We start from the raw sequence: 26,106 nt of genomic DNA on the forward strand, positions 1-26,106 counted from the left end.
CAAAGGGTTTTCCAGGGCAAAAGGAATCCCTAGGGAATGTTAGATCCTGGATTGGAGCCATAGGAAGTTTTCAGTTCATTTAAATTAAACGTCATCCAGCTTCATGCCATAACTTTATGCCAACCAGACTTTGCCAAATACAAGCCATGTGTGTGTAATCCTTAGTCACCTCTTTAAGTATGAAGAATCCTCAGCCATACCCTTGAGATTGTCTCCGAAATTTCTTTTATGATGAAGTTGAATAGGACAGGTTCTCATAGGAAAAACTTTGGTACAGCTCTAGGAAAAATTCAGAACATGAACTCCTGTTTTCTTGTATTTTATTTTTGAGGGGATATATAGCTGCAATGTTAGTATTTTAAAATCCTTAACTGTCTTTTTTTCTGTGGACAGTTCTCCTTTTCCAAGGGACAACAATGAGAACAGAAGTAAAACGAGCCAGGAAGTTTTACTTTCAGATATCTGAATTATGACTAGCATTTTCCTACATTTGCCATTTCCCATATACAGTACTGTATACAAATCCTAGTTATATTAAGGAGGGGCATCTGGGCTCTTATCAGCATTAGCCAGTATGAACAATAGGGATGTTGGCTCGAAGTCCAAACATATATGGAAAGCTGCAGGTGCTATTCTTTTAGTGGTAAGAGCTGCTGCAAGGATGTGTTATACTCTCCCACTCCCTGGACACCACAGCAAAATTACATTAGCTGCTTCTTAATTATCAAGCTTTGAATCTTCTTAATTTTGAATCTTTAATGTAAGGCAAAAACGTACATACGTAACTGAAGTCTGACTTGATAGAACCATGAAAATATACCTAACATCTACAATGTTCTGAGTACATCTGAACTTGAATTTTATATGGCAATATTTTTCATATGCTTTCTGAAAGCAGGAGAAACAATTAGTTGCTTCCTTCATAATAAACTCCACTAGGGAACCCTTTCTACATCATAAGTGATTTAATTTTAACAAGGCAGCACTGGTTACTATGGCAACATGTTTACTTGTCCTTTTCCAACTGATGTAAGTCTAATCGGGACAGTTAACATGAAAAATGTAGGCAATGGTGAATTACTCTATTCTCTTTGTGAGGTTATATGTTAAATGCAAAGATACACAAAATGATAGCATGTCTTAATGTATTGAAACAGTCAGGAGGCAAGTTTTTAGAAGAACATTCGTGATAATATAATATCCTGAATTCCCAGATGACCTCTCACTTGAAGCACATTGTATGCTCATAGGAAATTTCGTGTTAAATGATTTGTAGACAGCCAGATTCATTGAAGATGAACAGCAAGAAGAACTGTTCGATTCTGACTCATGACAGAGCCAGGGCTTTCTAGGGTCAGAATACTCAGAAATGGTTTACTATTCCCTGCTTCTGGGGACACCTGGGACTGTGCATCTTGCCTATGGATGTACAGGCTGGCTCTTTTCTCAAGAGGCACGGTGGGGAATCAAACTTCCAACTCTACAGTCAGATACCTAAATCTAGCCAGACACAACTGCTATGAGACATGGACTAGCATAGTTTTCTGAAGAATTGGTATGGAACAAACCCACTACTAAATGGAAACCTCAGTCCTAAACTTCGGCAATCACTGCAGAAGGATCTCATGGTCAGGGGTATAGGTCACACAGAAGTCCAGATGCTCAGTGGTTCCCAGCTTTGGGTCCCCATATTGTCTTGGGCTACAACTCCGAGAAATCCTGGTTGGCACAGCTAGTGGTGAAGGCTTCTGAGAATTTTAGTTCAAGAAAATCATAGAATAACAGAGTTGGAAGAGACCACAGGGGCCATCGAGTCCAACCCCCTGCCATGCAGGAACACCATCAAAGCACTCTTGACAGATGGCCATCCAGCCTCTGCTTTAAAACCTCCAAAGAAGGAGACTCCACCACACTCTGAGGCAGCCTATTCCACTGCTGACCACCTCTGACTGTCAGGAAATTCTCCCTGCAATTCAGGTGGAATCTCTTCCTGTAGTTTGAAACCATTGCTCCTTGTCCTAGTGTCTGGAACTGGGGAAAATAAACCTGTCCTTTCCTCGACATGACATCCCTTCAAATATTTAAACATGGCTATCATGTCCCCTCTTAACCTTCTTTTTGTAAGGCTAAACATTCCCAGCTTCCTAAGCCGCTCCTTATAGGACACGGCTTCCAGACCTTTGGCCATTTTGGTTGCCATCCTCTGGACATGTTCCAGGTTGTTAACATCCTTCTTGAATTGAGGTGCCCAGAACTGGACACAATACTCCAGGTGAGGTCTGACCAAAGCAGAAAAGGGTGGTACTATCACTTCCCTTGATCTAGACACTATCCAGGATGAAGAGAAGCCATTGGTGAGCACCCTTTGGGTTCGGCCAGTCAACCAATTACAAATCCACCAAACAGTTGCACTGACTACCCCACAGAACTCAGTTTAAAGCTCAGTTTAAAGATTTGTGAGCCTCTTAGCAAAAACATTACTGCGAACAGCTGTGAGGTGCACCTCATCCCCTGCCAAAAGACGATCTTTGTGAAATAGCAAACTGTAGTCCAGGAAGCCAAATCATTCCTGGCAGCACCATCTGTGGAGCCGGCTGTTCACCTCCATTATTCTTCTCTCCCTTCGTGGGCCATGTCCTTCAGCAGGGAGAAGAGATGAGATTACAACCTGCGCACCCAGGTCCTTCAGCTTCCTACCCATATCCTCATAATCTTTTGTGATGTCCTGAAAGCTATGCCTTGCAGTGCCATTGGTTCCCACATGAACCAAAAGGAAGGAATAAGAGTCAGTGGGCTTAATGAGTCTTGTCAGCCTCTCTGCTACATCACAAATTTTGGCTCCAGAGGGACCGCACACCTCATGATTCATCTTGTCAGGCTTACAGATTGTGGCTTCTGTTCCTCTGAGCAAGGGGACCCCAACAACCACAACTCATCTCCTCTGAAGCTTGGTAAGGGATACTTGATGTGCAGATTGTTCCAGGCTCCTCTGGATATTCTCTGCAGGCTGACACTGCTGCTCTTGCAGCTGTTCCTTTTCCTGATTAATAAGGGCGAGAGGTTGGAATCTATTCTGTAGTTCCAAACTCTCTCTAAGGCTCCTGGGCCTTCTACTTCTTATGTGACATTCCTCCACATGTCTGCCTTCTGTATTTGTGAACTGCCTTCCTCCTCAATAATGCTTTCCATGTGTTCTGTATTGAAGATGATCTTTACTGCCCCATCCAAGAAATCCTCATGCTCCCTAGTAATCCGATGATTAGAAACATGGGCCTCCAGCTGCCAGACCTTATCTTCCAAGTGGGCCACCAACTTGCACTTGGTGCATGAGTGGCCAGGCACATCCTTTGGCAAGAATACAAACATGCCACAGCTGTTGCAGGTGACTGGAGCGACTCCATCACTCTGCATATTGAACAATTAGGTCAGTCAATTAAAAAAAAAAGAATAAGAAAGGAAGTCTGATCCTCTCCCTAAAACTCCCCTGCTAATCACTGTGTAAGCACCCCTGTTTGCCAAGCACTGAGACCACACGGTCAGAAACAAACTTATTCACAGAAACCTAAAAACACACCTAGTTGAGGAAGGCCTCCCAGACACAGCTCTCCTTCTGCTCCCTCTGCAGAAATCTGGGTATTCAAGATAGGGAAACACTGGTCTAGCTGCATAAATAATTTGATTGGGTGTGATAGGATAACGGAGGTGAAAACTTGAAAGAGAGCTCAGAAGAAATCTAGTTCACCCCCTTGCCAATACAAGATATGCACAGCTAAAGCATCCCTGGGAGATGGCCACCTAAAAAAAAAACCCAAGAAGTACACACTTCACATTAATTGTTAATTTTATGATTAACAGAACAAAACAAGCGTAAATTGTATTTCACTCTAAAATTAAGGAATTGGATAGAACTGAAATTGCATGACCTAAGCAGTTTCAGTGCCTAAGCCAGGCTGCAAGCCATTCTGAAACAAATCCACATGGGTTCATTGGAGGCCAGTCATCGGCTATTACACACTCAGGAAAGTCATTCGCATCCAGAGATGTAGTTATCACTCACTCACGAACCCTGAGCAAATGGTCTAGCTGACTAATAGAGAAACTAACTGGCTGGCTGGATAACTCAGTGGTTTAGGTATCTGGCTGTGGAGCCAGAAGTTGGGAGTTTGATTCCCTACTGTGCCTCCTACAAATACAGCCAGCCTGTGTGGCCTGGAGAAAGGACCACCATCTCAGAGTGTCCCCAGAAGAAAAAATGGTAAACCACTTCTGAGTACTCTCTAGCTGGAAAACCCTGAAAAGGGTTGCTATAAACCAGAATTGACTTGACAGCACATGATTATTATTATTATTTAGGAAAGTTTTGAAATAACTTGTTACCTTTTAATCAACAAGCAATATAACTGGTAGCTTAAATGCACTTATTAGGTATAACATGTTGCACCTGACTTACTCTGGTGTAATTTGCAACATCTGGAGTGCTTTATTAAGCCCGAGCATAAAGTAACTTTCAAAAGTTACTTTAAAGATGGTACAGTATTTTCTAGAAGCACGTTGGAAAGAGAATTCTGTACCATTTTTAGAATCAAGCTTAGGTGGGAAGGAACATGTTATTTGTTTTGGCTTTCTGTACATATTTGCAAACTGCAGTATCAGAAATGATCAATAGCTAAAGAATATTTCTCTGCATTCTTCTTGCCTGTTGATGAGGACAATGGGAACATGTTAATACTGCACAACACAATGCACTACTGGTTTGCAGAGGAATAAAGACCAACAAAGTGAAATCTTTAAAAAGTATAACTTTCTGAGCCATGGGATATAATGAGGCATTTTTCAGCAGTCCTTAAGGTGTCAGGAATCACATACAGCTTCTAAAGAAGCATTTACTGGCTTCTGGACCCATTCCTGGGCAGTGTGATACCTCAGAAGGGTCAAGTATTGAAGAAACAGATGATAGGCATGTCAATTTTTTCTAAGTACCTTTATAAATATCTCATCAACTGGAACTCATCCAATAAAACCTGACTCCATGATGCTCTGAATATAGTCCTGGTGAGTGTGTCTGTCTGAAGTGCTATCCAAGTGTACAAAGCAAAGTCACAATGGGCCTCAGAAGTCCCTTTCCGACCTGGAAACATTGGCCTTGATGGAGAAGATGGTGTGACACCTGGTTTGAATTGTTTCAAAGAAACCAGGATCTGACTGCAGATGCAAAATCAGCATAAGGGAGAAGGCTTTAACTTAAACTTAAACCACCTTCAGAACACGGCCAAGAAACCCGAAAAACCCACAACAACCATTAGATCCCGGCCGTGGAAGCCTTCACGAATAGTAATGACTTAATGAATGCTATTTGAACCAGAAATTTATGAACCTACAGCTTGTTTCCAGTGATTTCATCTTACTACTTGAATATTTAACTGCTGTTTTAATGACTGTTTTGTAGTCGCTGAGTGATCATAGCTGTAAGCCCTAGCACAATTGTAAACATCTTATATACTTGATCATTTCTGTGAGACAGGAAAATGCTGTCTACCAATAAACTACCAAGCAACTTCTACCTTATGATTCATTAATCTAAATCTACTTTTCAGATGTGTTGTAGGATGATTTAATGCTGCCATCTGCTGGAGGAAGAAATACAGTACAATTAATGGATTGTATCCCTTAACGAAGGAAAGGTGAAGCTTTGATATTGTTCATTTGGGAGAAATTACAAAAATAGACAAACATTCAATAAAAGAGCAACAAAATATAGAATAATCTTTTACTTTAAACTCATTTAGAATATTTTTCCTACAATCACATTTGGATGATGACCCACAATTGTTATCAGAAATGATACTGGAATTCAGATTGTTCCTTTACCAGTGACTTTCTGAAACTGATCTGTGTGAATGTTACTGTGATTCTTCTATTATTCTGCAGTGAAGTTCCTTTTCTTTAATCACTGTGCATACAATTTACTGTTAGCTGAGAACTGTGAAGTCTAGGATGTAACTCAGCTTCAAGGGTGGAGCCTCTGTAAACATTATAGACAAGAAAGATTGACTTCAAATCAAAGAAAGGTTGACTTCCAAGCAACTGTGTTTCACATCAGGATGCCACTCTGAATTTTATTTGAATAAACCTGTATTTCATATTTGAGAGTGTGGCTCTAAATTTGTTCACTGAAATCAGTGTGCTTAGGATTGCTAACTAAATCTCAGACTTTTTTTGCAATTTTAAATTTTGTTTTGAGAAGTTTGAAATGGTGTAACTATTTTCATAGTGATAGCTAGCTATGCAAGTTTCAGTACACATAACAGAAACAAAATACTGATTTGTTCCACTGTGAGTTCTTATGGATCAAAGTCCATTTCCTCAGCCACAGGTAACTTTTGTGTAAGTTCCATTGATTTAAATGGGCTTACTCTAGGGTGATTTACTGTGATAAGCAACCGGTTTTTGGCCAAAAGGGTATACGGTAGAGGGATATGTGGAATATCTGAGATAAGAAAAAATGCACGACAGTAGCAATGTTTATGATCATTCAAAGTGCAGATTACAGAAACATCCTGTTATTAATAATCAGATGAGTTTTCAGAAATATGATGAGGGTACATCAAGGAAACGAACTTTCAGATTATAGCTATACTGTGCTAAATCACCTTGGTCCTTAGTTAATCCCTTTGATGTGCATTGGAATCTGTGACTATCGCCCACTTCATTTCTCCCAATCTCTCTCCCTCTTTGATCTTCCTCTCTATTTCCTTTTCTCAAGGAACATGCAATCTAACTTGATCTGGGCTTTTTTAAAAGATCTCTGTTGTTTTTAAATGTGTTTTTAGTATTTATTTTATTCACTGTTTTTGATATAATGTTTAATTCCTTTTAAAATATTTGTATCCTTATTGTATTTAGCTTTTAAATATCATTTTCTAATTGTTGTAAACCATATTGGGTCCTTTTAAGGAGAAAGGCAGGGTAAAAAAATTGAAAGGAAGGAAGGAAGACAGACAGACAAGACAGACCTGGAAGGCTGGAGCATTCTCAAACTGGCTTTTGCGTATTGGCCATTTCCTGTATTACATCTGTGTCCTTCTGCCAGGGATGGGGACTAGAGATGGGCACGTCATATTCATATTCCTAGGGATACAAATATGAAGTGTGGCACCACAGGTGCCATGGAGGTCCGTTTCCTCCCCTCAGAACCAGCCCGGTCCACTCACTGAGCTCCATGCAAAGCATACACACATCAACATCACACCTATCGCAGAAATCGCCAACTGGCTCTGCCCTCCTTCCTGCACAGCCAACTGCTGAACAGCTGAGCAGGGAAACTCATCATCTCACCTCATCGCTGCTGTAGTGGTCGGCTGCATGGAGAGGTGGGGCAGAGCGGGTCAGGTTACCTCCACGATTGGCATGATGTTGTTACCAACGGGCGCATGCACTGCCCAGTGAGTGGACCGGGTTGGTTCTGGGGGGAGACAACAGACCTATGTGGCACCTGTGATGCCAGGCTTCGTATTCGTATCCCCAGGGATACAAATACGAAACTCACATCTTCATATTCTCTCCCAGTGAGTCCCATGACAATGAGCCGTGGGACTCCAAGTCAGACTTAAGTCACACCTGGTGTAAAACAAATCAGAAATGGGCATTATCTTAATTGGGCCACTTAAGGTGAGCTTTTTAGACCTACAAGATTCTTCCTCATAGATAAACGTCATAAAAATTTGGGGGGGGGGCTTGAGGGAAACTTAAAAAGCCCTCCAGTTCAAGCAAACACGGGTGGATGTTATGCCAGAAAAAGAGTACACGTGGTACCAGTAAGGATGGGACCCCAAACTACTGTCAGATGAAAACTAAATGGAGACACCTCCTTGGGAAAGCTCACAAATTCGGGTGAAGATGGATGCATACCAACCACCAGACCAGGGGCAGAGCCCAACATGACCACTCATTATTTGATGTGGCTTTGGGGGCGGGGGGGGAGCCTGCAGCCCAAATAGGGCCCTCCTCGCCCCCCGCAGGGGAAGAAAGCACGTTCCTGGGCAGCGGGGGCGCCCCTCGTCCCTTGCAGTCAAAATTCCCATGCTTGAAAATCCGGATGGAGAGGACCTGTGACAGTAAAATTCCCGTTTTACCTTCGGATAGGGAAGAAAGGGGAAGAACTGGGATAAAAAAAAAGTATGCATTATTTATCCTTACATATCAGAAGCCTTTTAAATAGTCACTTCTTAGCTGAATTGGTGGTGAGTGACTTATTCCTTCTTGCCCTTCGGGGTTTCTCTTGATCTCGCTGGGGGGGGCAGGCACCCCCTGAAGGAGAGCTTGGTACCTTTGCCGCCGAGGAGAAGGAGCGGAGCCTCTCTCTCCCCCCCCCCCCCGAGCGGCCAGGCATTGTGGGGCTTGTAGTTGGGAGGCCTGGCTTTGCGCACACGCTTTCCCGCTTCGGGGCGGGACTCTGGCTTTGGGCCGGCCCCAGGAAGGGCTGGCGAAGGGACGGCCGGAGGTGTCCTCTGAGCTGCCGCCGCCGCCGCCGCCGCCGCCGTGAAGCAGGGAGGAAGCGGGGAGTCTTCCGTTGTCCCTCCGGGTCGCCCCCCCCCCGGTCTCTGCTCGGAAAGGCCGCAGCGACTGGGAAAGGGCCGGCGGCGGCGGCCAATGCGAAATTGGTTGGTGCTTCTGTGCCCGTGTGCGGTCGGGGTCGTGTTGCACCTCTGGCTGCTCCTCCTCAGCTGCCCGGCTGGTGGCCCCGGGAAACACCCGGCAGGTAGGTTGGGCGGGAGGAGGAGATGCTCGAGAGCGACGCAGGCTGTCCCAGCGGCCTGAGGGAAACTGGGCTGGATACAGGGGGGGGGGGAAGGAGAGGGGGGGAAGGGGGCATTTCATCCCTCTCTGCCCTGGCTGGGTAGCCCCCCGTGGTTTAGGTCTCTCTGGTGGTGGAGCCAGAGATTGGGAGTGGAATTCCCCCTCTGTGCCTCCTGGGAGGAGAGCCAGCCAGCCTGTGTGGCCTTGGGGCAAGCTGCACAGTCCCCAGGGTTGCCCCCAGAAGAAGGGACTGGGAAACCACTTCTGAGTACCCTTCACTTAGAAGAACGTGGAAGGGATCGCCCTAAGTCGGAATCAACTTGAAGGCACACGATACAATACTCAGCACACATGTGGTAAGGCAGGCGAGGAACATGTCTGTGGGGCAAGGTGGGAGGACAGGAGACGTGTAGGTAGGCCTCTCGACATGAGTAGGCAGAGGAAAGCATTCACCTGTCTGTATTCCTGGACTTAGTGTCAGATGTAAGAAAGAAGGGTAAGTGATAAAGCATATAGATTTGATGTATTCACAGAGGCTTTCACAGCCGGGATCTAATGGTTGTCTTTTGGGCCCTTCAGCCATGTTCTGAAGGTTTTTCTTCCTAACGTTTCGCCCGTCTCTGTGGCCGGCATCTTCAGAGGAGAGGAGTCAGAACTCTGTCTGTGCTCTGGTGCAGTTTGTGGGATGTTTTCTCCCTCTTCAGCGAACCACTATAAAGTTCCCTGGCAGTCAGGGTAGATGGTTAGTAGGCTAAGGTAGTAGCCGTTCTATCTGAGGTACAGAAGATGAGGGAATGACCCACCACCTCGAAATTGAGGAAATGCCAGAGATGGGAGGAGGGGAGTGTCGATAAAGGACTCCTTCAGGGCAATGGAGAGGATTGTTTTCATCTGTATTTTGAGTGGACCCAGGGCTTGGTGAGAAGTGTTGGAGAGTTGTTAACTGTGGCTCCTGAGGCATAGGGAAGGTGCCCTTCATCTACTGGGCAAGAAGAAAGTTGTAGATGCCATAGAGAGGATATAGGCCATCATTCACCCAGAGCCACAGTTCATGCCACAGGACAAAAGTTCACGCTTGTGGAATCTACTTTTGTTGTGGGTGGTTGTTTTACTAGACACAATGGATAGAAGTGGTTTGTTTGCATAGTAGCATTACTTGGACCTTGGGAATCCTTTCTAATCTATTTGAAGTCATCCAAAGCTCTATCAATAGATCACAGTGTACTGTATACTTTTTGCATACTATGCTGTAAAAGAAGACATAGGGGCAGAATTACAGCAAATGGAAACAGGTTAAATTGCTTCCCATTTGATTTGTTGGGGAATTGAGTAGCAGCAAATGGTTCTTCATACAAGAGAAATAAAATATTGAATAAGAGAGGTTAGAAACCATTCTTATCCCTGCTTCCTGGTCAGTGCAGTGAGCCTTCTTACCAAGGAAGTCTTGGAATATGAAACAGAACTTTGTACATTTCATTTCTTGGTAGCATCATTGCTTACATGCACCCTTCAAGTATGTGTTTATGTAAGTGTGTGTATATATACATATACACAGAGTTGTATGACTAGCTGCTAGTCCAGGATATTAATGTATGTATCTGATGGATTGGACTCCAGTGCTTGAAGTTTATGCTATATACCTGTGTTAATCTTGTTTCTTGTTTTTGTATATGCAGAACAATACAAAGCTGCCTTATCCACTGGATGCTATCAATATTAATTGTTCAAATTTTGTTCTTTTCTTATGTGTTTATTATTGATGTATTCCTATGATACATATTAGGATCTTGTGGTGTTCTGAGGTATTAATTTGAAAACTGCTCAGAGTAGTGTGTTCACTGTTCACTAGCGGGGTGGCATATCTGTCTGTCTGTCTGACTGACTGACTGACTGACCGACTAAGTAACTAACTAACTAACTAACTTCTGCCACAGGTTAACTTGGTCAAGTCCTGGATAAAATGAGATGTGGTTTGTCTTGCTCATCTGGATGAGGAGAAAATAAATCATTTCATGGGAGTTCAAACTAAGAACCATAGTGTATCTTGCATAGATTCTGCATGAGTAATAGAATGAGACAGACTTGTTAAGTCAAGACCAGTGTTATAGGTAGCTCAAGCTGACAACATAGTATTGGAGAGAAACGATTCAGACAGACTCCTGATTCAGAAAGCTCTGTTTAAGAAATCAGACTTTGAAGGAATCCCATGTCTAAGTTCTGAAGAACAGTAGCAAAACAAAGCAAATTAATCTACAAATTGTTTGAGGTAGGAAAATTGTCTACTGTGTACACGGACAGTTTCACAGGCTAAGGAATTCCCTCTTCTACCGTAATCACAGATTATCTTTATGTCTATTTCTGCTCTCATCCCTTATACTACATCTAAGGAGATATAGTAGGAGGATTTGGTAAGAAGATCAAGAAATTCCTTTCCTTGAATGTTGTATTTTGAGAACTCTAATTTTTTATAGGTGTTGTGGGCCACTTACATTTCTCCAAGACCGCAGATAGGTGGAGGGTGGCTGTTGGAGGAAAAAGAACTGTAAGTTATTCACACAATGTGATTTGGTCACCAGAAGGCTGATAATCAGAAATAAATTCAGGAAAGCTAAGTGCTGTGATGCTTTGGAGTAAACACTTCTTTATCAGTCAGGGAACTAGCATGTATATGTGTTTCAAGGGCTTAAGGAAGAAAATGTCCTGATAAATTAGGTGTTCATTTCTTTGCTCACTTGGGCAGCCGTGGTATGTTGCTTTTAGATCTCTTTAAGAATAGTTAAGTAGGATGAAGCCTTTTCTTTAAAGCCTTTGATGGAAAATTTAAAGATATGCATAGAGTATTTAAGGTATATAAAAAACTTGTGACAGCTGTTCTCAGATTTTCTTTTGCTTAGCTACTGTTCAGAAGTGTTACCTTTATGTTTCTGTGAAGAGAATAGAAGTATGTGGGCAATTTCAGTGGGTCCAGGAGCTGCACAGATTTTCACAGGTTCAATCTACTCTCTCTTTATCTGGGATAAGGAAGTCATTCTTGGTAGCATTCTACCAAAAATGGGGAGGGGGACAATTACTTTTTTATTCCTAAAATATTAATTCTGCGATGAAGTAAATTATTCAGGGAGAACACATCTTGTGTAGGAGGTGGGCACTGGTGTGCAAAAAAATGTGTCTCTCTAAGCATCTTGCTTAAGTGGCTATTGTAGGGGTCAATGGATTTTCCTATGTTGCTGTCACATCACAAAAATTCAGGATTTCTCTGCATTTAAATGGTGCTGTGGGGAAGGTGTATGGAAGAGTTTGCCCTTTTCAAAAAGCTCCTGCATCTGAAATTTGCTGTTCTCCTCTCACACTGTATATTTCATATATACACTGGTAGAGAGAGAGGGTGAGAACTGCAGATGATCCAAAGGATATAAAGCAGGGGGAGTAGTTGGAGCCAATGTTTTAACCTAGATTCATCAGGATTTTAGAGGGGACATGTAAAAAGTATTTGAAATTTTGTATAACAGAGTATAAGAAAGTGGCAAAATGGAAATAGTTTGATGAAAAGTAACAGTGCTGGTGATTTCCATTGATACCTGTGAATTTTAATTACAGTGATGCCTCGCTAGACAGTTACCCCGCATGACAGTTTTTTCACTAGACATTGACTTTTTGCGATCGCTATAGTGATTTAGCTAGATGATGATTTCGCTAAACAGCGATTTCAGTGGAACGGATTATCATCGTCTAGCGAGGCACACTGTACTGTTCTGGATGATTCCATGCAAACTGAGGTGAAGGGTGCCTAACCTGCCTTTCTTTGCTTTTTGTAGACCCCCTTCCCCATTTTTAATAAAAAGGTTCTGTTACTTTCTGCCAATTTTAACATGCATTTCAGGGAGTAAGACTGGAATGTTTGTAATAGGAATAAAAATCGGCCAGGATCATCATATTAATTTAGGCTACCTTCTTAGTATAGAGATGTTCAGAAATTTCCAAAAGTGGATTTTTTTAAATTAAGGATTCATAATTTCTTGTCCATAGTTGTTTATGATCCTTAGTTATTCAGATTCCTAAGCTAGGGTGTCTCAAGGGTGGTTTTGGAAAGGTTTATAGGTCATATGTGTGAATAAAGTAGTATAGAAAAACACTGCCTTTCTATTGTTGATATTTATGATTCCCTTTCATGACGGCGGAATCATTTTTCTTTTGTTGCATGAAAATTATAAAACATTTGCAAACAGGTTTATTATATGAGATGTTTTATTGATGATATGTTTAATTTTTAGGGTAATCCAAAGTATTTTTAGGGTAATCCAAAGTATATTAGCCGCCTAGAGTGGTCTTAATTGACTAGATAGGCGGGATATTAAACAAACAAACAAACAAACAAACAAACAAACAAACAAATAAATAAATAAATAAATAAATATTTCAGCTAATAGTGCAGTGGCAAAATGAAAAGGCAAGAGGAAACTTCCTTGCCTTCTAAGGCCTCTATGTAGAGTTGATTAAGACAGAGTCTGATGCATGTTTGCATTCAATAGTTCCAGATTCCAAATATAGTTAAATCAAATCATTCATAAAATGTTTTCCAGACCCATATTTGTCAAGCAGTTTAAGTAACATGGCTATTTGGGCAATCAAGAGTCTAAGAGGGCTGTAGCTTCCTTGCAGACATAAAATTAATGTATTATGTTTAGAAACTGCTTGCAGCCTCCCATTAGGTGGTTAGTTCTGAGGCCCATCTGATCAATGGCCAAATTGGCAGTAAGCAGCTTAGTATCTTGATTCAAGAGACTCCAAAGCAGTTGGGAACAGAGGTCTTTACTAGGTCTGGGTATAGTGCTCTACTTCGCTACCATATACCTAGGGCAGTGATGGCGAACCTATGGCACACGTGCCAGAGCTGGCACGCAAAGCCCTTTTTTCTGGCACGTGACAAAATTTTTGAAGTGGCTGCAGCTGGGATTCCCCATTTCTCTTCCTGTTCTGGGTCCTTTAACTTCCTGTCTGTCCCCATGATTCCCCCTTTAACTTCTTTTCCGTCCCCATGATTTCCCCTGAAACTGCCACTTCCTGTTCTGGTTCTGGTCTTCCGGGCCACACGGCAGCCACTGGTTTCTTCCCCACCCCTTCATTTTGGGCACTCGAGCTGAAAAAGGTTTGCCTCCACTGACCTAGGGTCTCGCTTTCCCTGTATAATGTTAAAAGTGTCTTTCAATGAGAGAAGAAATAATCTCTGAATGTTTTTGTGAAATTTACCAGCTTTGTATCTGCTAGCATGGAGAGAGTTATTCAGTTTGAAAATTTTAACAGTGTCCTTTATATCACGGTCAATTATGGTTTATTCAGGAAGCTTTCGTGTGCCTTCAGATTTAATGTGAAATGAGGTAGATGTTGAATATCAATACTTTCAGTTTTGGACCAGTGTGATTAAGAAGAAGTAAAGCTTTGTTAATATCACTGGGGTGTGTTTTTAAGGTTCTTATCTTAACTTAGATATCTGCAATAATATTTGTAGTCTTTTCCTTTTTTGTAGCTCTAGCCGGAGCTCTTGTCAAATTTATATTACTGGTTAAAAAGTACAGCACATATTTTTTCCCTGGAATTGTAGCTGTTTGTTTCCTCCCCGTCTTTTGTTTGCCAGGGTTATTAATTAATTAATATGAATGGATGAATGAATGAGTTTATTCCATTCCATTTGAATGTTTATATCTTAAGTAAGCTTTTCTGATTTAATAAACCCTCACAGGACAAGCTCTCAGAGTGTTGTACTGTCGGGTCAGAAAACTGATGCTTGACCCTCCCTAGGAGTCCTACAGAACTTTACAGACCTCCGTGGGGAAAAATTAGAAGCCTGTGTTTCTCACAGCTAGCATTTACATATAAATAAAAAGGGTTAAATCCAGAATGAAACCAAACAATCTATAACAATTATACCAAAACTTAATCTGTGTATCAATGTCAAGGTTTCCTCTAAGGCAGTGGTGTCCAACCTTGGCCCTCCAGATGTCCTTAGACTACAGCTCCCAGAAGCCTTCACCACCACCTCTGCTGGCCAGGATTTCTGGGAATTGAAGTCCAAGAACATCTGGAGGGCCAAGGTTGGACACCATTGCTCTAAGGTGTGCACCTGTACAATTCTTCTCCTTCCACGCAGGACTCTTCCTCCGCACACCCACAGCGATAGTTTTCATCCTCTTTGGTTCTAGTCATGACAAAACCTCACATTAGGGGGGCAGAGTCGCACTCATTTGGGGGTGAAGTCATATATGGGATGGCAGAGCCCTGCACAACGGGGCTGAAAATTAGAGGGAACGTTGCTCAAGGTGTAAGTCTTTTCAGTATTGCAGGAATTCCAGGCAACATCAGCTTGCCCAATTCTACAAGCTTTATTCATCTAGATTGCTTCTATGATCTATATGTACAAAATATTTCAGAGTTTTAAAATTATAACTATAGCTATGAAGAAAACTAGGCACAAATACTTAAAATATATGAAAGCTGAGTAAGTTGTAGGCAAATACTTAAGTTATAATTCAATCTATGTTATACTGTATGAGCAAAAGTACAAGTAAATATTAAGAAGAATGTTTCAAGTTACATTCTACAAATGCAAGAACTTACAACCTAAAATGCACATTGAAAAATAAAAGAAAGAATATATGTCCAAGTAAAAAGCATTATAACTGTATATAATCTTTTGACTTACTTAAAAAGCATTGAAAAATTTATCAGAGATGTTAAAAGTAAAAAACAAAAAAGTAAAATACATTATTTGGCCTCTAAGCATATTAATAACACACAGAGAAAAATAATACATTTTCCAAATTTCACCCAACTGCTTGTCAGTTAAAATCTATGGAGGAAAATCTACAATGTTTGTGAATTGCCTCTGTGCCCAGCTGTTGTGCTATATGATTGTTGCTGATATCAGGCACCTGTAGTGCAGTGTGGAATTACTCATTATGATTTGCTGAATGACTTGCTTGCATGTGTCCTATCTCCCCATATTTATAACTATTTCTTTGCACTTCCTCCCTTCCTGTAAACAAACCTTATCTTCAAGGTCTACATATTCTAGGGTCCCAGAGGTCCAGCAAAATTTTCTGAATAGAAAATTATGTTATTCCCTTAGTCTTTGTGTCTCGGGAGGGGGTCTACAATTTTCATATTTGATTAATTGTCATTGTTTTCACTATCAATTTTGCAAATTCCAAAAGTCTAATAATTTATAATTATAAGCCCCTAGACCAGTGATGCCTAACTTTTATGAGTCCGAGTGCCCAAACTGAAAAAAAAAGAAACACCAACCCAGCAGGTGGCAGCAGCGGCGGAAGCAGAAATGGTGGCAGAAGGAGGAATCCTGGGCATGGAGGTGCCTCCAGACTCCACTCTGGATCTGCCTCCAGTTGTGCCCAACACTGCCACTGCCTATAACTCAGCCAGCCCGTCGCCGCCAGCACCAGTTGCTCCAGATCCTGGCCCACCACCTGTCAGGGTGCTAACACCGTGGCTGCAGCCGCCTCCTCAGGTTTGGCTGCTGGGGGTAGCGATCCAGCGACTTACAGCTCGCGTGCCCACAAAGAGGGCTTGACGTGCCAGCTCTGGCACATGTGGCATAGGTCCACCATCGCTGCCCTAGACCAACAAGGAAGCTTATTGTATCAAGGTTTTACGACATTAGACCATTGAAAAATCAATTGGGGCAAATAGTATTTACCCCAATACCCTGATCCAAATCCCCTTCCCTATGATCTTCCCTTAACTAATGGAAAATGAATAGAAAATAAAATTTAAAAATCAGACAATTACGATCACCAGTAGGATGTACTATTGAACTGGTAAATGCCAAATTTATTTTGTTATTAAAAACAATTCCACTAATTGTATCATTTAATTTTTAGTTTACTTCTATGCTAAACTGACAGATATGAATAAAATACTTCAAAGTGGTGTTATCATTGTCATCGTTTAGTCGTGTCTGACTCCTCATGACCCCATGGACCAGAGCACGCCAGGCCCTCCTGTCTTCTACTGCCTCCCATAGTTGGGTCAAATTCATGTTGGTTGCTTCAATGACACTGTCCAACCATCTCATCCTCCGTCGTCCCCTTCTCCTCTTGCCTTCACACTTTCCTAACATCAGGATCTTTTCCAGGGAGCCTTCTCTTCTCATGAGATGGCCAAAGTATTGTAGCCTCAGCTTCAGGATCTGTCCCTCCAGTGAGCACTCAGGGTTGATTTCCTTCAGAATGGATAGGTTTGCTCTCCTTGCAGTCCAGGGGACTGTCAAGAGCCTCCTCCAGCACCACAGTTCAAAAGTATCAATTCTTCGGTGGTCAGCTTTCTTTATGGTCGAGAGTGTTATCATATCATGATTTTATTCTCAGGCTTGACTGTAGTCAGTTGTTTCTTGCTTTGACTAATGTAAACTATTTCTCAAGCTGTACTGTTAAATGTGCTTTCGTTTTCAGGGCAACTTTTTCTACACCTCTTTTAATCTTTTTTAAAGACCTTATAGACACAAAATTTCAAACACTGACAATACAGCAGAGCTTGGGTTGCAGTATGGATGGGAATTTTCTTTCTAGATTTTTAAAATGTTTTTTTCCTAACAATCTTTTGTTTTTGTCAACAAATTAGAATCAAGTGCCCTACCAGTCCAAGGTTTTCTCGTTGCTGTTTTGTTGTTAGGCTGCATGTCACTTCAGCCACCATCCTGGCAGTGTTATGTAGGGGGTTTTTGCTTTGTATTTTCCCCTCTGCTTTCCATAGCTGAGGCACCAACCTGAGTTGAATCTTTTTGCACAGGTAAGTCAGTTTCTATTTGTTCCTTAGATAACTTTGTTTATAGGGCTACTTTTAGATCTAGAACAGCATCTGTTGCAGTTGCTTTAGAGTGGTTTCTCTCTGTGAACTGGTTTCTGAAAATGGGAAATGTTATTTTTTTTAGACTGTAATTTCCACAAAACCCTTGCAGTCATGGCCAGTAGTGACGCTGGCAGGGTTATGTTGGGAGTTTTATTTTTAAAAAGTATCTATTCCCATTTGTTTGGCTTTTCTATTTTTAATACTATTTCCGTTTCTACAATAAAAATCTTCACAAAGTTACTCAGTGAATGGTGTAGTGCAGTGGTTCTTAACCTTTGTTACTCGGATGCTTTTGAACTGCAACTCCCAGAAACCCCAGCCAGCACAGTTGGTGGTGAAGGCTTCTGGGAGTTGCAGTCCAAAACTCCTGAGTAACCCATGTTACATACAGCACTGATGTTACCTGTCTGTCATGGGTTTGGAGGGAAAGTTCCATCCTATGGGGAGTGGAAGGCGGGACATCAGGAGGAGGGGCTGTACTGTATATATATGTGATGCGTGTGTGGAGAAGTTTAGACGCTGGGATGTGAGAGACAAAGCAGCAGCTGGGAAGAAGAAGCTGGTGTGGGAGTCTGTGTGTCAGACAGGGTACTACTGTGTGTCAGTACCAACCTGATAGGTTCAGGTGTCTGTATGGTTAGCCAGAACTGATAGGTTCAGGGTCTGTGCTTCAAGTTAAGGGTTCTGTGTGAACCAAACTGTATGCATGTATGAATGAGACTAAGCCACGTTACTATATCTTATTCACCTGATCATTTTATTTTCCCTGTGTGTTGTTTTAAATAAACCTTATTCTTTTATTTGTTGAAAATCCATCCCTGGTCTGTGTGACTTCTTATAGGGAATGGTTGGTGGCAGCTTAGTTAACGTGTGGCAGATCCCAGTAGGTCTGGGTTTGTCACATTGATTGGTGGCAGCGGTGGGATACGACTGGTCCAGTTGTCCAGCGGTCCAGCAAAGCCTTGGCAAGTGTGCCCAGAGCAAGGGGGGTCTAGTCAGGGACAATCTGAGAGCGCGTAGGTAATCTTCTAGGTGTGCCTCACGGGGGGGTGCACTAGTAGAAGAACGTGTAACCTCAGATTGGGGGCTAGATTAGGGAGCTCTGAGGCAGCCTGTTTTTGGCGGGAAAAAAGCTGAGGCAAAACTGTATAGTAACAGTGATTTAGCCTGCCTGCTGAGAGGCCCAGCAGAGGGGGGTAGACTCTAGCTCGCAACTGTTGCAAATTAGTGCTGAAGGACAGCAGCAATCTATAGGGAAAGCTGGTTCTGAGGCAAAAGAAAAAAAAAGTGGTCGTTTTATTTTGAGGCTTGACTTTTTAAAGCAGCCTGTTCTGAGGGGGGATTATGCCCTTGACTCGAAGCCAGATGGCAGAAATGGGTGAAGTGAAAGACCCCCAGGTAGACCAAGGTTCTGAGGATGAATTTGGCTCAGTGCAGGGTGACAGCACGGGAGAACAGAACCCAGAACTTAGAAAATTGCTCATAGCCCAACAGCATGAACTGAGGATGAGGCAATTTGAAATGGAGGAAAGGGAAAGAGAAGAAAGATTAGAGAGAGAAAGAAGGGAGGAAAGGGAGAAACAACGGCAATTTGAATTAGAGAGAGAGAGAGAGAGAGAATGGAGAGAGAAGAAAGATTGGAGAGAGAGAGAATGGCGTTTGAATTAAGAAAATTGGAACTGATGAACCAGAACAATAATAACAATAGGGATTCTGAGGGAGGCCAATTGTCTAAGGCTGACCTGAAGAAATTCCCTGTGTACCACAAGGGAGATTGTCCTGAGGTGTTCTTTTCCTTAGTGGAAAGAGCGTTTGTGGACTTCTCAGTGAGGGAAACTGAGAAGATGACCATCATGCGATCTTTAATCAGTGGTAGCCTGGCTGAGGTTTATTCAGAGATGCCACAGGAACTGATGAGAGATTTTGCAGAGTTTAAAAAACTGGTGTTTGCAAGACATGGGATAAATGCGGAACAGCTGAGGCAAAGATTCAGGTCCCTCACAAAGAAACCAGAGCAGACTTTTACCCAAGTGGGGGCTCAATTGGTGAGGCTGCTAGAGAAATGGCTATCTCAGGAGGGGACAGAGACCTTTCAGCAGCTCAAAGACTTGATAGCGCTGGAACAGTTCTATTCAGTCCTGCATGGGGAACTGAAATTCCAGGTGAGGGAAAGGAAACCAAAATCTGTGGCAGAAGCAGCCGAGATCGCAGATTTTATTTCCCAAATAAGAAAGCCCTTGGGTGAGGGGAAAGCGATGGGGAAACCTAAAGAAACCTACAGCAAGTACTCTCAGGGACCAGGGGAAAGCCAGCAAGGGGGAGGGGCCCATGGTGAAGGGAAGCCCTCAGACATGAAACTAAGACCTCAGATTTTGGAGGGAAAACCAAGACAAGAGGAGAAAGACTCAAAATACACCAGAAAATGTTATTTCTGTCAGGGAAAGGGCCATCTAATCTCAGAGTGTGAGAAATTAAAGCAGCTAAAAGGAATGGTGCCTCAGGATTCGAGTGGGACCAAGCCAAAAGCTGTGTTCTGTGTCCAGAAAGAGCAAGGCTCATTGTCACTGAGGGAGCCTGTTGCCATGGCTACTCAATCTGGAACAGCTACATCTGCTGATCAGGCTGAGGAAAATGGTCCTCTTGTAGAGGTCAGGCGCTGCCTGCTGGTGAGAACAGATTCTCAGTTGTTTGAGACAGCAGGGGTGGACGTAGGAATACTTGACCATCAGTATCGGGGGCTGCGGGACACTTGTTCCCAGGTAACCCTGTGCCATCCAGATATTATTCCTAGGGAGTATGTAATCCCAAATGAGAGCATGAAGGTGGCAGGGATTGAGGGGCAGGTGATCTCTCTGCCAGTAGCGGAGGTACCTGTGAACTTTCAAGGCTGGAGGGGAGTTTGGCGGCTAGCGATTTCATCGACTCTGCCAGCAGCCGTGCTCGTGGGAAATGACCTGGCTGAACATGTGAAACGGGTGCTAGTGATTACACGCTCACAAGCCACCACGGGGACAGTTCAGGGGGGTAATGATGAGCCCGAGACGGAAGCAGAGGGGAGTTCAGAAGCTGTGGTGGAAACCTTAACCACAGACAGCAGATTTGGACAAGAGCAAAAGGCAGACGCCACTCTCCAAAAGTGTTTTGAACAGGTGACTGACGCCCAGCTAACACCTGAAACCCCAGTGAGATTTCTAGAGAAAAAGGGGATTTTGTATAGAGAGACCCTGAGGAATATCTCAAAAGGGGGAGATGGGATCAGAAGTCAGCTAGTGGTACCTGAAAAGTATCGCCCCATGATCTTACAAAGGGGGCACTCTGACATGTTTGCTGCACACTTAGGGGTGAACAAAACACAGCAGAGAATCACACAGAATTTCTACTGGCCTGACATAGGGAAGCAGATCAGGGAGTTCTGTAAACAATGTGATGTGTGTCAAAGGCAGGGGAATAGCCGCGACAGGACCAAAGCAAAGTTGTGCCCTTTGCCTGTGATTGACACTCCGTTCAAATGCATAGGGGTGGATATTGTGGGACCTTTGCCCAAGGCCACAAAGAGGGGGAACAGGTTCATTCTCACCATTGTGGACCATGCCACGAGGTACCCTGAAGCCATACCCTTGACTAACATTGAAACTAACACAGTGGCAGATGCCTTGGTGGGGTATATATCCAGGATGGGATTTGCCTCAGAAATAATCACAGATTTGGGCGCATCGTTCACATCAAAGCTCATGAAACGCTTATGGCAAATCTGTGGAATTAAGCACAAGGAAACCACTGCCTATCATCCTGAAAGTAATGGGTTAACTGAGAAGTTCAATGGGACTCTAATGCGCATGATTAGGGCTTACTTGGCAGAGAATCCAAACAATTGGGACCAGAAGCTGCAATCCCTTTTGTTTGCTTATTGATCAGTGCCACAAGCCAGTACCGGGTTCAGTCCATTTGAACTTTTATTTGGGAGAAGGGTGAAAGGGCCCCTTGATTTGATCAAACAAAATTGGGAGCAGATCACCCAGGATGACCCACAAGACGTTGTGACATACATAGACACCTTGATGAATGACCTAAAGAGAAATCTAGAGCTGGCAGCAGAAAACCTGCAAGCTCAGAAGGTCAGACAGAAAACATGGTATGACCACAAAGCTAGAGAGAGGCACTTTGACCCAGGGGAGGAAGTGCTTTGGCTTAGGCCCTGCAGAGAGAATAAACTGCAGCTCAAATGGGCAGGACCATATAGGGTCATTTCCAAGATGTCAGACCTGAACTACCTTATAGAGCAGGAGGAGAACCAAGCAAGGAGGGTGGTTCATGTGAATGCCCTAAAACCCTACTACAGAGGGGAACAGAGGGTTTTATTTGCGATAAAAGCAGCTGAGAGTGAGGAAGCGGAATTACCCTTCTGGGAGGGTAGAGGGGAAGTAAAATACAACCCCGAGGAGGTAAAGATCAGTCCTGCACTCACCCAAGACCAGCAGCAAGAACTAAAAATGCTGCTTAGTAAATATCAACAGGTGTTTTCCAACAAGCCGGGGATAGTGAAGGGAGTGATGCATCGGATCCACACAGGGGATGCACCCCCGCAGGCAGTATCCCCATACCGAGTAACGGGACCCTATAGGGACAAGGTGCGGAAGGAGCTGGACGAGATGCTTAGGGAGAACATAATCGTCCCCTCTTCTAGTCCTTGGTCCTCTCCGATAGTCCTTGTGGACAAGCCTGATGGGAGCATTAGGTTTTGTGTCGATTACAGGAAATTAAACCGTGTAACCACTCCTGATGCCTACCCAATGCCCAGGCTAGACAACCTGATTGAAACCATAGGGGGTTGTCGGTTCATCTCATCATTGGACCTGGTAAAGGGATATTGGCAATTAAGAATTGATCCCAGGGATCAAGAAAAGACTGCCTTTTGCAGCCCTTTTGGTCTCTATGAGTTTCGAGTCCTGAGCTTTGGTCTCAGAAATGCACCAGCCACATTCCAAAGGCTGATGGACCAGACCTTGGCAGGGCTCAGTGACTTTACAGTGGCCTACATTGACGACATAGGGATCTTCAGTAATACCTGGGAAGATCACCTGATACACCTGGAATTAGTGCTGCAGAAGTTAAGTGCAGCAGGGCTAACAGTAAAGGCCAGCAAGTGTCAGCTGGGTAGCCCAGAAATAAAATACTTGGGTCACATGGTAGGGGGAGGAGTGATAAAACCCCTAGAGGCCAAAATAGAAGCAGTTCGTGATTGGCCCAGACCCAACACCAAGAAAAAAGTCAAATCATTTCTTGGGTTGGTGGGCTACTACAGAAAGTTCATCCCGAGGTTTAGCGAGATTGCGGCTCCGCTGACCGATCTGACGAGGAAGAAAGCTGATGACCGCATCCCGTGGACCAGCGACTGTGAGGAGGCGTTCCAGAGGTTGAAGCAGGCGCTCATCAACTATCCAGTGCTGCGTGCTCCAGACTTCGACCGGGAGTTCATCGTCTACACCGATGCGTCTAACAGCGGGGTAGGAGCAGTTCTTTGCCAGGAGGATGAGAATGGTGACCAGCATCCAGTGTCCTACCTGAGTAGGAAACTTCAAAAAGGTGAGAGACATTTGGCAACCGTGGAGAAGGAGTGTTTGGCCATAGTCTACGCGATCCAGAAGGCCAAGCCTTACATCTGGGGAAGACATTTTGTTCTGTGCACTGACCATTCACCACTGCAATGGTTAAAGACAATGAAAACCCACAATAGCACACTTATGAGGTGGGCTTTAAACCTACAGGACTATGACTTTGAAGTGAAGGTGGTCAGAGGGTCAGTGAACTGTGTTGCTGACGCCTTGTCAAGAAGACCTGAAGATTGAAGACGGCGAAAGAAACATGGACTATGTATATATATTGATGACAAAAGGTTAAATGTACCTGGTTTTTTTGAATTTGGTTTGTATGAATAAAGGTAACTTGGTGTAATGTATATGGTAAATGTTTAAATGCCTAATTGATATGGTTAACTTAGAATGTAAGTATAAGTAAGTATGATATGGTATGTATAACTGTTGTTGTGTGTTTTATCCAGGTTGTTTTTTGGGAAAAAGCACCTTAGCTTTCCCCCTACAAAACAACTTATAAAGAGGGGAGGTGTTACATACAGCACTGATGTTACCTGTCTGTCATGGGTTTGGAGGGAAAGTTCCATCCTATGGGGAGTGGAAGGCGGGACATCAGGAGGAGGGGCTGTACTGTATATATATGTGATGCGTGTGTGGAGAAGTTTAGACGCTGGGATGTGAGAGACAAAGCAGCAGCTGGGAAGAAGAAGCTGGTGTGGGAGTCTGTGTGTCAGACAGGGTACTACTGTGTGTCAGTACCAACCTGATAGGTTCAGGTGTCTGTATGGTTAGCCAGAACTGATAGGTTCAGGGTCTGTGCTTCAAGTTAAGGGTTCTGTGTGAACCAAACTGTATGCATGTATGAATGAGACTAAGCCACGTTACTATATCTTATTCACCTGATCATTTTATTTTCCCTGTGTGTTGTTTTAAATAAACCTTATTCTTTTATTTGTTGAAAATCCATCCCTGGTCTGTGTGACTTCTTATAGGGAATGGTTGGTGGCAGCTTAGTTAACGTGTGGCAGATCCCAGTAGGTCTGGGTTTGTCACATTGATAAACCCCAGCCAGCACAGTTGGTGGTGAAGGCTTCTGGGAGTTGCAGTCCAAAACTCCTGAGTAACCCAAGGTTAAGAACCAGTGGTGTAGTGTAATGTATCATGGCAAAGAATCTGATTTCTGGAGTTCTTGTATTCCCTGATTCTCAGGTTGTTCTCTGAAGGACAGGGCAAAGGCATATTCAATAAACTCATTAGACATGTCACACCTCACATCCTCCCTTGTACTCTGCCAGTTTGTGATCGCATAAATTCTATTTTTAAGATTTTCAAATCAACTCTGAATGTTTTTTAATTTTGTCATCCTTACCTAGATTTGGGGCTCTTTGTGTCATCTTCTGCTTGTGTCAGTGCTGTCAGCTTTGCTGCTAGTGGTTCAGTTTCATTTTGGTTGTAATGCTAATGTCTAGTTCTATAGTGCAATCTTAACTTACTGGAAGAAACCAACTATATTCTTGTCACTTGCACTTCTTCCTTACCTTGGTGCCATTGCATTTCACTTTGGTGCTATGGACAACGAACATGAAGCCAGGAAAGAAGCTATTTTGACAACTACAGTCTGCTTTGAAGTGCCTGGCAGACATTTATATAAGAAATATGCTGTTAAATCTCTTTACTGGTTTGATCAAAGCATCATTTTACCACTGTTTTTTGGGAAATTTAAAGGGTTTGTTGGAATTTTAAAAATGTTTTACTTGTAGTAACTTATTGATTGATTGATACGGACTACAAATATAAATTTATTTCTTATTTGGCTACAAGCTGTCAACACCCTGGCCAGTTTTACTTTATAGTGTTGCAATCTGAAAAAAGTAACTAGAATTAGTGATTCATTATTCACATATAACTACTGATGAAACCAGTTTGGGGAGGTGGGGAAGTAAACAGAGATCGTTATAGTGCTAGGCTGTTAAATAGCTTAGATGACCTTGATAGTAAGCCCTAGCCTGCTTAGAACAAGAATTTGGGACAAGGAACTTCCACACAGTGTATCACCTCATACAGCACACAACTACAGTGTATAAGAAAAATAATTGCTCCCTTACCAATTCAAAGGTGGAAAGAAAGGGTAGGGGTCTTTTAAAATTTACACTCATATGTTCGAGTGTATTGGAAGATTAACCATGTTGAAAATAACAAGAAGAATTGTGAATATTCATGCTGAGATTTGGGTTTTGAAATATTTTCAACCTAACTAGTCCAAGGGAAACTTCCCCTGGCTTTATAACACCAAGTCACTCTGCGTATCATCATGTCTATTCTTCTCAGCTAATTAAGAGTACACTCATTTATTATGAAAATGGTAGTATCCTGGATAGAGAGTTGTCACCATTGGAATGAACCCATGGTTACACATGGTTTTCTTTTTAATTACAATGTGTAGTAAACTTGTGATTATAGGATTCCATGAAGCTATTTTGCAAACATCTGAGGTAAAGATATTTCGTAAATACAGTGATGTTATTGGACATCCCCAAACTGTTATATCTAGAACATGCAGTGTAAATCAGTAGATCTTCTGGGGCATACTAAAATTAGACTTCTGAAATTGATTCTTCTGCTGTACGTGCAAGAGGAGTTCTAAACTGTTCTGGCATTTCCTTGGTTTGTCACTTAAATTTCTTGGATTAATTCTCAAATTAAGCAGAGTGAGATGAAACGTATCTCTTGCCAATGCTAAATATAAGCCTGAGTATTTCCGTAGTAGAAATAGGTCATGGATGCGTGCTATCTCATTGTAGGACTTTTGCCTTGTTTATTAGTTTTCATTTTAGGAGAACACTTTAATTTAAAGGAAACC

The 26,106-nt window shown here is 42.8% G+C and overlaps 1 protein-coding gene and 2 long non-coding RNA genes across 3 annotated transcripts in view; 2 read left to right on the forward strand and 1 right to left on the reverse strand.

Annotated features, from left to right (window-relative positions):
• Positions 1-5,754: 5,754 nt before the first annotated feature.
• LOC144585882 (uncharacterized) lies at positions 5,755-8,357 on the reverse strand. The gene is made up of 2 exons (XR_013540481.1): positions 8,197-8,357; positions 5,755-6,022 (listed from the first exon to the last, which is right to left on the reverse strand). It is a non-coding gene; the product is annotated as an uncharacterized LOC144585882 (long non-coding RNA).
• A 160-nt stretch (positions 8,358-8,517) lies between these two features.
• Positions 8,518-26,106, forward strand: part of B3GALNT2 (beta-1,3-N-acetylgalactosaminyltransferase 2) — a 47,622-nt gene continuing 30,033 nt past the window's right edge. Inside the window, exon 1 of the mRNA XM_072993244.2 lies at positions 8,518-8,758. Within this exon, the coding sequence (XP_072849345.2) occupies positions 8,650-8,758 (109 nt within the window). The 5' untranslated portion in view covers positions 8,518-8,649. The remainder of the gene's footprint in view (positions 8,759-26,106) is intronic.
• On the forward strand, positions 13,777-15,837 carry LOC140705548 (uncharacterized). Its single transcript, XR_012084936.2, has 2 exons — positions 13,777-14,750; positions 14,886-15,837. It is a non-coding gene; the product is annotated as an uncharacterized LOC140705548 (long non-coding RNA).

Source organism: Pogona vitticeps, chromosome 1 (assembly GCF_051106095.1).
Source record: "Pogona vitticeps strain Pit_001003342236 chromosome 1, PviZW2.1, whole genome shotgun sequence".
Classification (NCBI taxonomy): domain Eukaryota; kingdom Metazoa; phylum Chordata; class Lepidosauria; order Squamata; family Agamidae; genus Pogona; species Pogona vitticeps.